The 18,531-nt window shown below is 35.5% G+C and overlaps 1 protein-coding gene across 1 annotated transcript; it reads left to right on the forward strand.

The window, feature by feature from the left end:
- The first annotated feature begins 2,732 nt into the window (after positions 1-2,732).
- Positions 2,733-6,163, forward strand: LOC121265705 (LRR receptor-like serine/threonine-protein kinase EFR). The gene is made up of 2 exons (XM_041169393.1): positions 2,733-2,928; positions 5,886-6,163. Exons 1-2 carry the CDS (start codon positions 2,733-2,735, stop codon positions 6,161-6,163), a joined length of 474 nt encoding a protein of 157 aa, XP_041025327.1.
- Positions 6,164-18,531: the final 12,368 nt, after the last annotated feature.

An 18,531-nucleotide genomic window follows, 5' to 3' on the forward strand; every position in this document is an offset into this window, starting at 1 on the left:
CACCCACTTGCACGACAACTCCACCACAAGCCGCCAGCCCCGTCTGTCGACCATACCCCTCAGCTGTTCAATGCAGGAACGCAGCCTCACCAACGCCGAAGGGCCTCTATTTTTGTTTCCCGAAATAGAGGAAGCCACAACTTGAGCCGCAACCTCCACATCTCAGGGGAGCCACGACGCCACTGCCAGTAGCAACAGTGTACGCCAAAGAATAAGTCTCCACAGTAGGAAGCCGTCCAGTTGTTACCCAGCACCACCTTCATTGCCAACACGTTGCATGATACGTAAACCCCCCTCTCCCTATCTCTCGGATTACTCTCTCTCTCATCGCTCTCTCTCACTCATCTCTCTCCCTCTCAGTGCCTCACCACCGTGATCTGCCACTGCCCCAGCTGTGCCGCCGGGACAGCCACCTTCTTCGCCGCACCGCACGCAGCTCCTTCCTTCTCGATGAGTACCACCCGCCCTTATCCTCGCAGATTGTTGCACCGAAATCGCATGAAACGTTTTAAGTCTACGTAAACTTAGTTGTACATATTATTTAGATATGGAATTACAGATTGCCCTTATTATTGGATGGTTTCAATTTGAAATTTTGTTTATATTAAATTCATTTTTACATGGTTTTTGCGGGAAGTGTAAGATATTGTACAGAAAATAAATAGGATTTTCAAATTGTACTATTGGTAACAAATTATTTTTTTTAGTAATTGTGTAATTTTATTTTGAATATTTAAATTATGATTAAATCTATTTTTTATTATTAAATGAAATTACATTAGTACCCTTTACTACATGTTGTATTAATGTGCTTTTAAACTTTTATTATGTATTAGTACACTCTTTTTTTAATCATGATTACAAAAAATCACTTAAGTATTTTAACATGTTATTAAGTAAAAATTTATTTTAAGAGTATACAATATTGATGTAATATTATTTTTTTACACTTTAGATATGATTTAGTCTATTTAAAAATAGTTATGGTTTATTTTAAAATATTTTGAGATAATTATATTACCTAGTATTAAACTTTATAGTTTGTTTTCATTAATAAATAGGTCAGATTTTTAAATGTTTTAGTCAAAATTATTAAATCAATATTGATGATTTTAGAAAGTGATGATTTATAATTTTAGGTTATGAAATTTTAGGTTTTGAGGAATTAAATAGGTTATTTTAAAAGTTTAGGATTAAATATCGAAACACATGATTAATTGGAAATTTAGAGAATGAAGTGATTATTTTATAGGTGACGATTAATTATTGTTCGACATTTTTTAGAAAAATTCTGAAAAAACTAAGAAATACAGGTAAGTGGGGTTCCTATGCTAGACTTTGCATTAAAATAAAATGAGTTAAGGTTGACTTTTTTTTAAAAATATACATATTTGGTTATGAAAAGAAATTTGAACTACTTCAGTTATTTGTTCTGCATTACTCATGAGATTATGTTTAAGAAGAAAGTATTTTCTGTCATGATTGGTGTAAACATGAGCTAATTTTTGACATTTTGTTTCTGAACCTTGCAAAAGAGAGCGAATATGAAATTTTGTACATAAAATTATGTTTTGTGACTTGATTTTGTTCTGTTCTGAAGATATTTAGTATTCTAATATGATATGAAGTGTTTTCTAAAAACCTCTGGCATAACATTCTGTTTCTGTTTCTGTTCCGTTCTGACCTTACCACGAGTGTAAAACTGTGGCCTCTGTTCGGGTTGGTACCAACTTTTCTGTTTTTGGTGCACCCACGTTGGAAACAAAGTGGTTTTTTGCGTGATCTTTCCTATGTGCACACTCGGGACTCCGAGAATGAATAAGGGGAAGATTCACATTCTGTTTATGCTCAGTTAGCTACCGGGGTTTGCACAACTCTACCACGGGGTTAAACATGATATTTGTTCTAATTAATAAGATAAGTTAAGATGTGATATTTCAGTTTATACTATGCCAAAGGAATTTTGATTATAAATATTTTTGAACTTTTGCTCTGAAATTTTTGATAACGTATTTTGACGCTGCATTTTGAAAACAATATTATGATTTTGCATTTTGGAAGAAAATATTTTGTTCTGCATTCTGAACTCTGTAAATGCTTATGTTTACGCACTAGTATATGTCCTCTGCTTACTGAGTTGTTGATTACTCACCCCTTATCTACATATATTTTTTAAATAATTTTGATGGTTCAGCTGGAGAACAAGAGTAGGAAGTTTTAGTAAGGTGTGATGGTCGTAGTGGAATAAGTGTCTGAGGGTACAAGTGCTTATTTGAGATTTGTAGTTAGTAAACTCTTTTATTTTTTGGATATTTTGATTTGATGAGTTAATGATATTTTCGAGTTTTTGGAGAATTTCTAATTTCTGTTATTAAGAATTTCTTTGTTGTCCCCATAGAGGAACTTAGATACTTGGATTGATTAAATAGATTAACATTTTATGGAGTTTTTTGGATTTTATAGTTGTGTTATTGAAGTTGATATTAGTATTAAGAGCTAACTCTCCGGACCTTCAGGATCGGGGCGTTACAGCATTCAAGAGTTTTGATGTAGAGTGTGAGGTACTCCAGAATACTTGTCACATAAATCTTATCAAAATCATTAGCATTTGTAGCAACACTGAATTCTAGGCCCTTGTTTTGGAATACATGCCTAATGGAAACTTAGAGAAGTTGTTGTATTCTCATGATCACTAGTTGAATATCTTACAAAGGCTAAATATAATGGTAGATATGGCATCAGCACTAGAATATTTCCATTATGGTTATTCAACAACTATTGATCATGGTGATTTGAAGCCTAGCAACATCTTACTAGATGAAGATTTGGTTGCACATGTTGCTGATTTTGGTATAGCTAAACTATTAGGCGATGGAGATTCTATGATGCGAACCATGACTCTCGCTACTATCGGTTATAAGGCACCAGGTGATCTATCTGAAACTTGCATATCTATCACTCTCTGCTCATATAAATATACATAATGTGTGTGTAAGTAGTCTTTGTGTATAATATTGATATGTGCACAATCTCTATTTTTGTTTGGAGTTTTTCTATTTATTATCAAAACTTGAATGTATATGCTCCGGATAAGTTGTAATGTTACTACTTAATAGAGTATGGATCGGAAGGAATTATTTTCACAAGAGGCTATGTGTATAATTATGACATTTTACTCATGGAAACTTTTCTTGAAAGAGGCCTACGGATGACATGTTTTCAAAAGAAATGAGTTTGAAGAGTTGGATAGAGGAATCATTACTAGTACTTTCGGTAACTGACTTTATTGATGGCAATTTGTTGAGCAACGAAAGAGACGATGCTTCCATGGAGGAGCTTATATCTTCTATTATGAAATGGGTTTTGGATTGCTGTGCAGAGTGACATGAACAAAAAATTAATATTAAAAACGTTTCAGACACACTCTGCAAGATCAAACTGAAGTTTCTACAAGATCATACAGATCAAGGAAATTAATGTGGGAGTATCAAGGAAATTATCATTGCTTTGTTGTGGCCGTACGTAGACGATAAATTATATATCACTAGAAATGAAGTGGTGCATGATTGCAATGACTTCCTACGTGGTGCGGTTAATTTTATTATAAAATAAATTTAATACATCATATAAATTTATATTAAATTATAATAAATTTTATAAAAAAAAAAATTTATAAAATAACATGTTACTTCGTGCTATACGTTAAATTAATTTTATAATAAAAATAATTTTATAATTTAATATATTACAAATTAAATCAAAGAATAATTTATAATTTATTTTTATAAAATTCATTTCGCATTTCTTGATGACTTATAATCATGACATACATCAATGACGTTATCTCTGGGTAGAAAAGATAGCTAGAAATTTGTTGGATTATTTTTACCAGCTTTCTATATATCTCTGTGATTATGTATACATTTCTGTCATCCTAAATCACGCAAGCGATCGAGGCTAATGGTGTTCGTGTCTGAACTCTCAACCTTTGGCACCGAAGTCAATATAGGGTACGTAGTCTGAACTCTATTATTGCTTGGTCTCAGGTCACTTCAAAATCAATTCTATGTAAAGTTAAAGTCTTCAGTCAAACGAAACTGTTATGCCTTTTTAGGATATTATGGGATCGATCTCCCACACAAGACTTTGAAACCACGGAGGACCTTAAAGGTCCTAAATTTGGGCCATGAAATGATCTACTCTATTGAAATTCTATGAACTCACCCCGCTCTCCAAGATAAATTAAGCTTCATTTAAATATAGAATCGAATTTATTTCATCTCATTATTATAATTTTTTTAAATTTTTAATATAAAAATTAATCTGCATTGATAGGACTCAAATCAGAGTTGATCAGCTAGGTTTCAAAAAACCGTGTGAAGTAAAATATATATGACTTTGTTCAGTTATGATTAGGATATATGTATCACGGGTGTCTAGCGACCCAATTCACTCATTGGGACATTTCACCAGCGTGCATGCGGCAAGATAAGATAGTAATTAGCTCGGCCATACTACGTGTCCAGCGGGAGTCAAGTAATTCCACCTCTGCTTAACCGAAATTAAAATCCCACGAGATATCTAGCAAATTAAATTGCTAGTTCTTTAATTTATCATCCAATTTTGAATCAAACTGATCTTCAAAAACAATTACAATTTAATTGGACTTACATATTTAATATATGTAATATGATTTTTACAAGAACGTATACTAGATGAACTAGATTAGTGTCATTAACGAATATGACTAAATTAAACTTAAACGTCGAATTCGATTCAGATCATGAATGGCTAGTCAAAGACGAACCGATCGTGCGATCATGTGAAACTACTAATTATTTGAATATTAAATTGATTCAACAGCTAGCATGCACATAAGTTTTCCTCGAGTACTGTAAAATCTACGGCCTGTTATGTGGAAGTTTCGGTTTCGTAATTGAAAATTGAATGCCGCGAAGAAAGCCAGACAGGAATAGATCCATGCGGGTACGATTAATGATTGCTGCTGACTGTCAAGACATTCAATCAAGCAAATTTGTCAATAGCAACCAACTTGCTGCAGTCTTCTTTTGCTTTTTTATGCACCCATATGCACGTTCACCCAATTAAGTCAAAGTAATCTTTAGACCTGTCTTTCTTTCATATATCGGTGCATTGTCTTTAGTTTAGGTCAAAGGAATATTAAGATCCCGTTTAGATAGTAATATCAAATGAGATAAGAAGATTAAAAATTAAATAAAATATTATTAAAATATTATTTTTTAATATTATTATTATTTTAAAATTTAAAAAATTTATTTATTATATTTTGTATGAAAATTTAAAAAAATTGTAATTATAAGATGAGATGAGTTAAGGAGATGTGAGTTTTCAATTTAAACGGGGCTAAAATATTCTCTTAGGCTCTGTTTGGAATTTGGACTTGACTGAGATCAACTCAGTTTAGTCTAATTTTAAGTTGAGTTTAACATTCAAACACTCAACTCTCAAATCACTAAACTCATCTCAACTTAAAATCTCTTTACACGTGGGACTTACAACCTTTCTCAACTCAACACTTCTTTATACGTGAGACTCACAACTTTTTTCAGCATCTCATAAATACATCTAAACTCATTTTAATATCTAAACACATCTAAACTCATCTTAGGTAAGCTCCACAAAACTCACACACCATCTCAACTCACTACTATTTATAAAGAACTTAGTTTCATTTCAACTCAGCTCAACATCGAAATGGAACCTTATTTATATTTATATTTATATATATATATATAAATACTAATTCCTCTACCTCAAGTGGTCGTGAGATACATCACTCATGGATAGAGTCCTCCTTTGTGTGATACTGCTTTTGGTACGATGTTACAATATGGCTATCTCAGTTGATGCAGCCATTCCAAATATTGCAACAGATCAATCTGCTCTTCTTGCCTTAAAGTTTGGTATTTCTCATCCCGACCCTGATCATAATATTCTAGCGAGCAATTGGTCGACCAATACATCTGTTTGCAGTTGGATTGGTGTCACTTGTGGTTCTAAACATCACCGAGTCATAGCCTTGAACCTTGCTTACATGGGTCTTGAGGGTACCATTCCTCCACAGATAGGAAACCTTTCATTTCTTGTTAGTCTGGGCCTAAGAAACAATAGTTTCCATTAGGGGTGTGCAAAATTTCGAGAATTCCGACTCCGTCCGACGCCGACTCCGACGGAGTCGGAGTTGTTGGAATCCGGAGTCGGAATTCGGAGTAGCTCCGAATAGTTATTCGGAGTCGGAGTCGGAGCTCCTTGTAGCTCCGACTCCGACTCCGATTTTTTTTTTAAACCTAGCTGTAAAACGACGTCGTTTTACAGCTGGGTTTAAAAAAAAATTATTGAACGACACCGTTCCACTTAATATGGAACGGCGTCGTTTCATATGTCTTCCTTCATACGTTCCCCCCTTCTTCTTCCTTCTTCAGTTCTTCTTCTTCCTTCTTCAGTTCTTCTTCCTTCTTCCTTCTCTCTCGCGTCTCCCGTCCCAGTGGCTGAACCAGTGAACTGTGATGCCGTCCTCACGTCTTGTGTCTTTCTTGCTAGCGTGCCGCCGTTCGTCGTTGCTCCTCCGTGCCGCCGTTCGTCGTTGCTCCTCTGTTCAGCTTCCACCTACGGTGAGCCCTAAATTTAATTCAAGCACGTCTCTTATGAATTGGAGCCAGCAGTTGTGATTCTTGTGAATTGGTTGTATTGAATATTCAATATAGTCCCAACACGGCGCTCAAAATCCTGAATTTTATATTGTATTGCAGACTTGCGCTCGAGCGAGGTGTTGAGCGCAAGTCGAGCGCACGTTGTATTGAACATTGGCTCGAGCGATATGTCGAGCGGAAGTCGAGCGAACCTCTCTGGATGGATTCTGCTCGAGCACCACGTCGAGCGCACGTCGAGCGAACCTCTCTGGATGGATTCTGCTCGAGCGCCACGTCGAGCGCACATCGAGCGAACATTTCTGGATCGATTCTGCTCGAGCGTCACGTCGAGCGCACGTCGAGCAAATCTCTCTGGATGGGTTTTGCTCGAGCGAACATCGAGCGCATGTCGAGCGAACCTCTCTGGATGGGTTCCGCTGAGTCGAGCGCACATCAACCGAACCTCGATGTAGTAATACATCGATACAATAATATATTATGATACAATAATACATGTCCTATTGTATAATACAATAGCCTAGTTTATTTTTAAACTAATTTTTTGCTTCTAATTTAATTTTTTCACCTTCATTGATTGTGATATGGATCCTAGACATAGTGGAGATGATCGTCCTCAAGGGGATGTGGCGGATGCCAATGCTACAACTCCTACACCGGTGGGTACTTCCACCCCTAGAGCCACATCTAGGGCAGCTACATCTAGAGCAGCTACATCTTGTGCAAGTAGTCGACTCCCACTCCCAGTTGATATAGAGGATGAGGATATGTTCAACGAAGAGGAGGAGATGCCCATTGAGCAAGATCAACCACCACGACCTTCTAAAAAGAGGTCGTGGACATAGGAGCATTTCACCAAAATTCCTGGTGAAATTGCAAACCCAGTAGCAAGATGTCATTACTGTGGATCACTTTGTGGATGCCATTCGAAGAAGCAAGGTACCAGTGTGTTAATAGCACATCTAAATGGTTGTCAACGATATAAGATAGCGAAGGGATTGCAAGCCACTGATCAGACCAACCTCAGTTACCAAACTTCTACAGCCACTGATGGTACACAGACTAAGAAATTGGTCATCCCTCAATACAGTGAGAAGATGTTGAGGGACATGCTTGCAGAGATGATAATTACTGATGAGATTTCATTTACCACAGTCGAGAAAATAGGCTTTCGAAAGTTTCTAAATTTTGTTGAGTCACGATTTCCCATTCCATCACGGTATACAGTGATGCGAGATTGTATGAAGAGGCATGCGAAGGACAAGGAGGAGATGAGGAAGATGTTTAATTACTACTGGCCAGAGAGTGTCTTTTACGACTGACACATGGATTTCCATACAGAACGTCTGCTACATGTGTATCACAGCACACTACATTGACAGTGAGTGAATTTTGCATAAAAAAATTATTGGTTTTAAAGAAATTGTGGATCATAAAGGTGCATCCATTGGGACGAAGATGGATGATTGTTTAAAGGACTGGGGAATTCGAAAAGTGCTGTGTATTACAGTTGACAATGCCAGTGCGAATGAAACAGCAATTGATTGGTTTAAGCGAAACACGACGGTGAGAGATGATGTCATTCGGGCCCACGAGTTTATTCACGTTCGATGTTGTGCTCATATCATTAACCTCATAGTTGTTGAAGGATTAAAAGAGGTTCATAATTCCATAACCCGAGTCCGCAATATTGTACGATATGTGAGGGGTTCCCCTCAAAGGCTTGCCAAGTTTAAGGCAATAGCAGAAGATCTGAAGATTGAATGTTCTAGTATGCTGTGCTTGGACGTTCCGACTCGATGGAATTCTACATACATGATGTTGGATGTGGCACAGAAGTACCAAAAAGTATTTGAGCGGATGGAGGTCGAGGATGGGGGCCTGAGGTATGCTTTGTTGGAGCCAGCAGGACAGGGGCTCGTTGCGCCGGACACACATGATTGGACCAGTGTGAGTTATTTTGTTGAATTTTTAAGAACTTTTTATGAGATAACCATGCGGCTATCTGGATCCAAATATACGATTGCGAACTCATTTTTCAGTGAGCTCTCGGAGCTTCACTTCCAGTTGGAAAATAGTTGTACTGACTCTGCTGGATTGTTATCTGCTATGGCTACTACGATGAAGATCAAATATGATAAATATTGGGAGAATATTGAGAAGATAAATAGATTGCTATTTGTGGTTGTGATCCTTGACCCCCGAGTTAAGTTGACCGTTCTAGAATTTTGGATAAATTCCGTCCTCGGGACAGTGAAGGCTGCAGAGTTTATTAGATTGCTAAAAAGTGATGTTGATGACTTATATCATCACTACAGTACTAGTGCTCAGCCTTCATCCGCAGTTGGTAGCTCCTCACATTCGAGGCCGACAGGATTGACAGTTTCCTCAGGTGATACTGACTCATCTGTAGGGGTTAGAGGCAATCGTATTATACAGCAGTATCATCAACTCATGTCAACAAGGAATATTATGCATTGTATATCTAAGGTTGAACGATATTTTATGGAAGCTGTTGAGGCATCTAGTGATGTATTTCAGTTATTAACTTGGTGGAAAGTTAATTCCACCAAGTATCCAGTCCTTTCCCGTGTGGCCCAAGATGTGATAGCCATTCTTGTCACTACGGTTGTCTCCGAGTCGGCATTTAGCACTGGAGGTCGCGTGTTGGATGCTTATCGGAGTTCATTGTCACCGTCAACCGTAGAGGCCCTCGTTTGCACACAGAATTGGATAAGTGAAACGCCTATTGGACTAGATACAGTCGGCGTTGATGCCGAGAGCTATAGGCTTGAATCGGGTAAGTTTATATGCTTTTAAATGATGATTTAATTATTTTTAATGTTTCTAACTTCTACTTTTTATGATTTTATAGATCTAATTGTGAACCCTAACATAATTACCGATGATTGAGAGTCTGGAATGGACGCTACTTGAGAGTTGGGATGGAGTTGAGAGAACCTCCTTTCTTGGTAAGAATCAAATTATTCTTTTACCGTATTCAACTTTTTATTATCAATTTTTTTTCATCTATTGATTGCTACTTTCTATCTTCATTTCAGGCATGACGAATGGAACAAAAAGTATTTGAGTGAAATCCGTATTTAATTTTTATGTAGTTATATTTCAAGATTGAGTCATATTGTTATTACGTTATAAATGAGACTGTTATAACTTATGGCTACATCATACATGTTATTTACTTTTTAAACTATTTATATAGTTATATTTATGTAGTTATATCCCGAGCAAAGACGTGAGATAAGTACTCTTTATGCTATAATTTCTATTAGTACTTATCCATCCTCTCTCAAACGTTTAGAATTTATTATCCAACTGAAATTAATCGAATTATAGAAATTCATACCATCATTCTTTTTTATAAAATTTTAAATTTGTGTAATTTTCAACTCATGAGTCATGAGCACTTTTAATGCTAAATTTCAGGCGAACATAAAACAAATTAAAGATATAATCAAAATTCAGTAACAAAATCAGAACGAATATTTAAATTATTGAAAACTCTTGAATAAACCAAATATTTGTAGATCGTTCACTTTTAAAAAAAATATATATGTTGCTCACTATCTGAAACGAAATTGAACAATAAAATTTAAATAATAATTAAAAAAAGAACAAAATTTCCGAAATTGAGTTCGGATATTTTGTTCGGAGTCGGAGCTCCGACCTCCGTTCGGAACTCCCTCCGAACTTCAGTCGGAGTTCCGATCGGAAGTCGGAGCTCCGACCTCCGTTCGTAGTTCCGATTGGAGTTCGGAGCTCCGACCTCCGATCAAAATCGGACTCTGACTACGTTCGGAGTTGGAGTCGGAGGGAAAATTCGGCTCCAACTTTTGTCAGAGTCGGAGGTCAGAAATGACAACTCCGACTCCATCGGAGTCGGAGCCCACCCCTAGTTTTCATGGCTCTGTGCCCAATGAGTTGTCTCGTCTTTACCCGTTGAAAGACTTGGACTTTGGATTCAACAACTTCAATGGAGAAATCCCATCATCTTTGGGACTATTATCCAAACTTCGAGATTTACTTCTATTCGGCAATAGATTCACAGGTGCTATCCCACAATCCTAATCGAACATGTCTTCCTTAGAAAGGATTGCTTTGGCCTTGAATGGGTTATCGGGTTATATACCGTCCTCCCTCTTCAACATATCTACCTTGAAACAAATTAATCTCTACTCCAACGAGCTCTCAGGGAGACTTCCAACGGATACGTTTGATCATCTTCCCAATTTACAACAGCTTCAACTTTCTAGTACCAGATTTTATGGCGGACTTCCATCCACTTTGTTCAGCTGCAAACAACTGCGATATTTGTCGGTGTGGGTTAATAATCTCACCGGAAGAGTACCGCCGGCAATCGGAAACTTAACCATGCTTAGGACTTTGTACCTTGCCGAAAACAACTTTGCTGGTATGTTAATTAATTTAGTCATTTATATATAATTTGTGCATTAAAATTATGGAAAGCATCATTGATCAGCAGATGCATGTACGTACGAACGAACGTACGTGCTTAAATGACTTACATTTTTCGCATGGGTCACCTTCCAATTGAATGCATGCGCAAGCTAGCTATAGTACTGACCAACACGTACAGGTCAGAAAACTAGAAGAATTTAAGGAAGTACTCCTCAAGGAAAAAAAAAAAAAAAAAAAAAGTTAAAATTCGCAATGGATAGAAATTATTTGCTTATTACTGTTTTTCTTTTTAAAGAAAAAAATTATTCATAGATATATTTTTTATTTATAGAAGCTAGATTTTTTCCAATACAAACTATTGTGCACATTGTATTCCAAGCTCACTAGAATTTTAAACGAAGGTCCAAGCGATAGCACTAGCTAGTTAAAGAAAGATAATTAATAACCAACACCGGGTCTTTTTAATTCATTGGAGAAAATGTAATTATCTCTGTATATCAATATATATATATATATATATATATATGCTGAGAAATAAAGAATAAATGGAAGCGGAGTTATGACAATATAGTGACACTCCCATGTGAGTATTTGTCCCACAAGTTGGTAATGAAGAAAAGGAATTGAGTGCATTCATTTGTGTACCAATGACTCTTATTTATAGGTCATCATGTACAGGTTGGCAAATGGCACATCTATTGGTTAACCAATGGTAAGCCAATGGTCACAACCTTAAAAAATGACACAACCTATTGGCAAATGGCACAATCAATGGTATCCCAAAAGTCACAACTTTAAGAAGTGACACAACCTTCAAAAAGTTGTGTCTATTGACAATTCCTTAAATATCACCCCTCATGGGAACCATTACCATGTTAAAGGATATAATTCCAAGAGATACACCGTTTGGGGATCACACCCCTTAAAATAACATCTCCCACTTGATAACACAAAACAGTAATGATCCAGTTGAGTATTTTACCTTGGTACCAATATAAGTTTTCCATTACTCAACTCTCATCTGCTACTCTTACAGATTGACGTCAAACCATGACAAGCCTTTACGCGCATACCTTTCTGTCATTACCTTATATGATCGCACCATTTACTATATGTGCTTCCACTGATCACATATTAGGGATGGCTTCATTTGACTAAAAAGTAAAATTTAGGGAACGACATCAATTCTCCGTGACTGGATTAATTAATCCATATCTCGTGATTGGATCAATTATTCATTCCACTGTCACAATTGACGACTTCAGTCAAATACATAACACATGTATTAACTGTTTACTTGGGTAATTAAATCACATTTCACTAAAACTTTAGTGTATGACACTGAATTTTTGTTAAGTACTTACTCACCTGAGTCTTTCTTTTCCTTAATCACCTTATCAGCGACTTTACCATGATCAACATTTTACTTGGTTAATCAACCTACACTGAAATTTCGTTAAGTATTCACCCTAAGGCCATCCCTGAGGTTTTTCTTGATCACTTTATCGGTGACTTTACAAATAGCCGAAATTTTCATTTGGATATCACCATAACTCCAATTTTCTAGGCGTCTCCAGAATTTGCTAAGTTATGCATTTTGACCATGAGATTACTTCACTTAGGTTTCTCTCAATCGCATTCTAGTCACATGTTCTCTGAATTTTTTTAGAGATAAACCTTTGGTCATCGGATCTGCTACCATTTCGGTCGAGGAAATAAAATTAATCTTGACCTCACCTCTTTCTACTATATGTAAAATATAGTGATAATGCACATCAATGTGTTTTCCCTTGGAACTCTGTGTTTCACTTTTTATCAAAGAAATAACAGACTGATTATCACAAAATACATTGATTAGCTCTGTGAATGTACCGAAATTCAAGTTTTCAACAAAGCGTTTTATCCACACCGCATTACTCATTACAGTACTACAAGCAATATACTTTGCTTTCATAGTAGACTTAGCAACACAGTCTTGTTTCTTACTTAACCAAAAAACTGTTCCACCAAATAGAAATATATATCCAGTTATAGATTTTTCATCATCTATATCACTTCCAAAATCAGCATCACTATAGCCGATTAATTCTAGATCACTGTTTCCAAAGCACAATTTCAAATTTTTGGTACCTTGTAAATATCTTAATATACGCTTCACTGTTTGCCAATGTTCTTTACCTGGATTGGATTGAAATCTACTTACCAATCTTACTGCATGACAAATATCTAATCTGGTACTTGTCATTGTATACATGAGGCTTTCCACAGCTTGAGCATAGGGAACTTTAAGCATTTCACTTATTTCCTCATTATCTTTTGGGCACATACTTTTATTTAAAGTATGAGTTTTGCAAACAGGCGTACTTAAAGATTTATAATTTTCCATACCAAATCTTTTGAGCACTTTTTCTAGATATTTTTCTTGATCTAAATACAATAAATTTGAATTTCTATATCTAGAAATTCTTATACTAAGAACATAGGCAGCTTCACCTATGTCTTTCATTTTAAATTTAGATTTCAAGAATTTTTTTGTTTCATGCATCATATCTAGACAATTACCTGCCAGTAATATATCATCAACATACAATGATAATAATGTTAATTTATTATCATTTTTCTATATATATACACAATGATCTAATAGACTCATTTCATATCCCATTTTCAAAATGGCTTAGTGAAATTTCAAGTACCACTCTTGAAGATTGCTTAAGTCCATACAGTGACTTCCTCAACCTGTAAACTCTTTTCATGTCCTTTAATTTGAAATCCTTCTGGTCGAATCATAAAGATATCTTCTTTTAATTCACCATTGAGAAAAACTGTTTTTACATCTAACTAATGTAATTCTAAATTCATCCTGGCAACAATAGACATGATGATCCTTACGGATGTGAATTTCACCATAGGCGAATATGTATCCACAAAGTCTACACCTGGTCGTTAAGTATATCCTTTGGCCACTAATGTTGCTTTGTATCTTTCCAAACTACCATCAACTTTAAATTTTCTTCTAAGAACTCATTTACAACTTATAGCTTTTCTATATTTTGGAAGATCTGTTAACTCCCAAATATTATTTTTGTTTATTGATTCTATTTAATCTTTCATAGCGTTAAGCCATTTATCTGAATCAATACTATTAACTGCCTTAGAAAAATTTTCAGGATCATTATCTAAATTTTTCAAACTGGTATTTAGTGCATAATGATCTTGAAATAATATTGATGGTCTTTTGGATCTTTTACTTCTACTGTCTCCAACATCAATACCTGAAAATTGATTTTCATCTGACTTTCTTTTATTGTTATTATTCTGGATTTGAATAATATCAGAATTTTCATTGTCAGACTCTATGGAGATCTGTTGATTCTCTAAATTATTTAATAAATCTATCTGATCAACAGGAGTAATAAGGTTCGTATTTTCTAAGAAAACGACATCCTTACTTTCTATCAATCATCTTTCAGAATGATAAAATCTATAGCCACTTATGTTTTCTACATACCTAATAAACCTGCATTCCCAGGTTTTATTTTTAATTTATCCCTTCGTAGCCTTGGGATAAGAACTTGTGCTTTACAACCCAACACTTTGAGCTTACTTAAGTCTGGTTTATGACCTGCCCATAACTCGTAAGGTGTAAGAGGTTTTGCTTTAGTTTCAACTCTATTCAATATATATACAGCAGTCGATAATGCTTCACCCCAAAAATGTATTGGTAGATCAGCATATGCCATCATTGATCGCACCATATCCAATAGAGTTCTATTCTCCTTTATGCAATGCCATTTTGTTGAGGTTTATATGGCATAGTATAAATATTTCTTATACCATTCAATTTGTAGAAATTATCTAAAGTTTCAAATTCTCCTCCCCCATCACTATTCAAACTTTTAATGGGCCTACCGAACTGAGTTTTTACTTCTAATTTAAAATCTTTAAATTTCTCAATTGCCTCAGATTTATGCTTGAGTAAGTAGATATGCCCATATCTTGAATAATGATCAATGACAGTAATAAAGTACTCCATTCCACTATGGGTTTTTGTTTTAAAAGGTCCACAAACATCAGAATGTATAATTTCTAGTAAATCCGTAGATTTCTAACTTTTTGAAAAAGATTTACTACTCATTTTTCCTTTGATACATGGTTCACATATATCAAAATTATCTGAATTTATTTGTGGTATTAATCCACTTTTACACATTCTGATCATCTTATTTTTATTTATATAGTCTAATCTTAAATGTCATAAATATGTAGAATCTGTAAACACATTCAAATACTCAGAAATAGATATTTTATTAATATCAACATTCAGTACATACATATTGTGATCTGTCACACCTTTCACTGACACATTGCCCTTACTTATTACAACGGTTCCAGACTTAAATTCAACTATGTAGCCTTTCTGATCTAGTACAGGTACTGATACTAAATTCCTACGAATACTAGGTACATATAGAACATCACTAAGTAAAATAACGGAACCATTCACTTTGAATTTACATGTACTTTGCCCAAGACATCGCAGTATGTATTGTTGCCCATATACACTATGTGCTCTCCTGTTTGTTTATCTTCGAGTTTGACAAACATATTTTTGTTTCTGCTTATATGTCTTGTTGTTGCAGAGTCAACCCACCATGAATCTGACACTAGTTTCACTAGCATTACTTTTGAGATTGTCATCCCAATTTCCTTGCTTTCTTGTGCTTTTCCTTTGTTAGGACATTGTAATTTTTAATGGCCATTCTTTCCATACTTAAAACAGTTTCCAGAAAATGGTTTATTCTGTTTCCTTTTTAACTATTTCTTTTTCTTAAACTGTTTTGACTTCATCTTGTTATGTGTAGAACACTTGTCCTGACCCATCAATAAATTGGATGATTCACTATCTTTATTTCTTCTCTTCATCCTTTCTCCTTCAAGTACTAAAAATACTGGAAGCGATATCATTGTTACTTCATTTCCACTGTGTGTTAAAGAAGTAACAATATAATCTCAAGATGCAGGAAGACTATTTAGTGTGGTTGTAATTTGCATTTTATCAGTCAGAGGATGATCAGCATCATGTAGTTCTTTTGCAATTAACTCCATTTGAAGTACATGATTGTCAATATCATCATTCTCTTTCATACAAGTCCGGTTATACTTATCAAATAATAACTGTATATAAGTATCCGATCTTAAACCATACTTTGTTTCAACTGCATTCATAATTTCTTTAGCAGTTTCATAGTTTTCAAATAAAGGAATAATGTAATCATTCATACAATGCAAAATTAAAGTTTTTGCCCATGCATTGTGTTCTTCCCATTTATCTTTATTTGAAATGCTGCTCTCACTTTCACTTGCACCATTTTCTACAATTTCTTCCAATGACATTGGTGTTGTTAATGTATATGAGGTCCTTTCATGGGTTAAAAAAAATTTATATGCCTTTTTCAAGTTCGAAAATTTCTTCCGTTCAGTTTTTCTATCTTCGATGGATCAATACTTTTCTTCGGTGCCATATATAACAACCTTAAAAAATTAATCAACAAGAAGAATGTAAAAATAATAAATTTGTCCTATTTAAATATAATAGTTCAACTGTGAAAAAATTAAAACTATTACAAACTTAATAGTAATAATAACCCTTGGATTTAATCCAAGGTGGCAGCCTATAAATTCTCCTATTATATTTTATATAAGGAGAATAATGAAAGTGACGCCTGGATCGAGGATATCCACAACCTTTCCTTGATGTTTCACATTTTTCAAAGAATTTCTGGTGATAATTTTGACCAACAGGCTTTGTAATATTTTGGCTTGAAATTTGAAGCACAACGACTTTTGAACAGGCCAAATCGGGCTTGAAATGATCTCGAACTGTCCGATTGAGCAAATCTGTCACAAACCGATTCAAGAAACCGAGTAAATCGGTTCAGCTGGTTCAAATCTGTTTCTGGAGAAAATCGACGGTCGGCGGCTCGGTCAACGGCTCGGTAAGCGGCTCGGCTTGGAGATCGGCTGTGGCTCGACTTGAATGGGGCAAAACAGTTTCGTTTGGAAGTGATCGTTGTCTCTTTAGTGTCGAAAACGACATTGTCGTTTTTCTCCTTGGACTGAACGACAATGTCATTAGTCCAAAAGGAATTTGAAATTCCTGACCGTTGGACCAAACGACGTTGTTGTTTGGATCTACGGGCTAAACTACACTGTCATTTAGTCCCTCCCGATTTTGACTAGATGACCGTTGTACCGTTTCGTCCTGGGTTGTCTTCAACCTCATGCTAGGACTTTCCAGAAACAGTGAAGCTCGTGTCTTCACTTTCGTCCGACCAGTTGGTGTCTGGCGATGAGGATTCCGACGTGCTCCCGAGGTCAACGAAGTCCGGCGGCGGTGAGGGGCTCTGGCGACTGAACGAAACAGTGATAGTGTGTGCAAATGGGCTAGATAATTCATTATTTCTTTGTGTAAAATAATGCGAATAATTTTCTTCAAAATAATAACAACTTACAAAATTTTGAAGATTTTCAATATACTCTAGACCCCCCACCGTGATCTGAAAAAGTTTCTCTCTCGAATTTTCAAGCAAGCGAAAATGATTATAATATGCAAGTGTGGTAGCCAAATCAAGCACTTGCCTCTTTATTGTCTTCACAATGCGCGAAAAAATTTCCTCTGTCATGACCTAGGCTCTTGATACCATTGTTGAGAAATAAAGAACAAATGAAAGCGGAATTATGATAATATGGTGACACTCCTGTGAGGGTATTTGTCCCATAAGTTGGTGATGAATAAAGGAAATTGAGCGCATTCATTTGTGCACCAATAGCCCTTATTTATTAGCCATCATGCACCGGTGGGCAAAATGTATATCCATTGGTTAACCAATAGTAACCCAAAGGTCACAACCTTAAGAAGTGACACAACCTATTGGCAAAAGGCACAACCATTGGTAAACCAATGGTAACCCAAAGGTCACATCTTTAAGAAGTGACACAACCTTTTAACTAAATCAAAAAGTTGTGTCTATTGACACTTCCTTAAACATCACTCCTCATGGGAACCATCACCATGTTAGAGGGTATCATTTCAAGGGATACACCGTTTGGTAATCACACCCATTAGAATAACAATATATATATATACACACACACGAAAATGTAATTTACTACGTTTGGATATATAAATGAGTTGAGTTGAGTTGAGTTATGAATAGTAGTATTTTGTGGGTCTCATTATTAAGGTTCCGTTTGAAACTTGGATTGAACTCAGTCTAATTTTAAGCTGAGTTTAACATTCAAATACTTAACTCTCAAATCACTAAACTCATCTAAACTCAAAACCTTTTTATACGTGGGACCTACAATTTTTTTCAACTCAATACCTCTTTACACACGA

This window comes from Juglans microcarpa x Juglans regia, chromosome 5D (genome assembly GCF_004785595.1).
Source record: "Juglans microcarpa x Juglans regia isolate MS1-56 chromosome 5D, Jm3101_v1.0, whole genome shotgun sequence".
Taxonomy (NCBI): domain Eukaryota; kingdom Viridiplantae; phylum Streptophyta; class Magnoliopsida; order Fagales; family Juglandaceae; genus Juglans; species Juglans microcarpa x Juglans regia.

Bases quoted from the DNA above. Each gene is read 5' to 3' on its own strand.
- LOC121265705 (XM_041169393.1), top strand. From the start codon at position 2,733: ATGGCATCAGCACTAGAATATTTCCATTATGGTTATTCAACAACTATT. The intron at 2,929-5,885 runs GTGATCTATCTG...TGGCTATCTCAG, and splicing joins TATCGGTTATAAGGCACCAG to TTGATGCAGCCATTCCAAAT.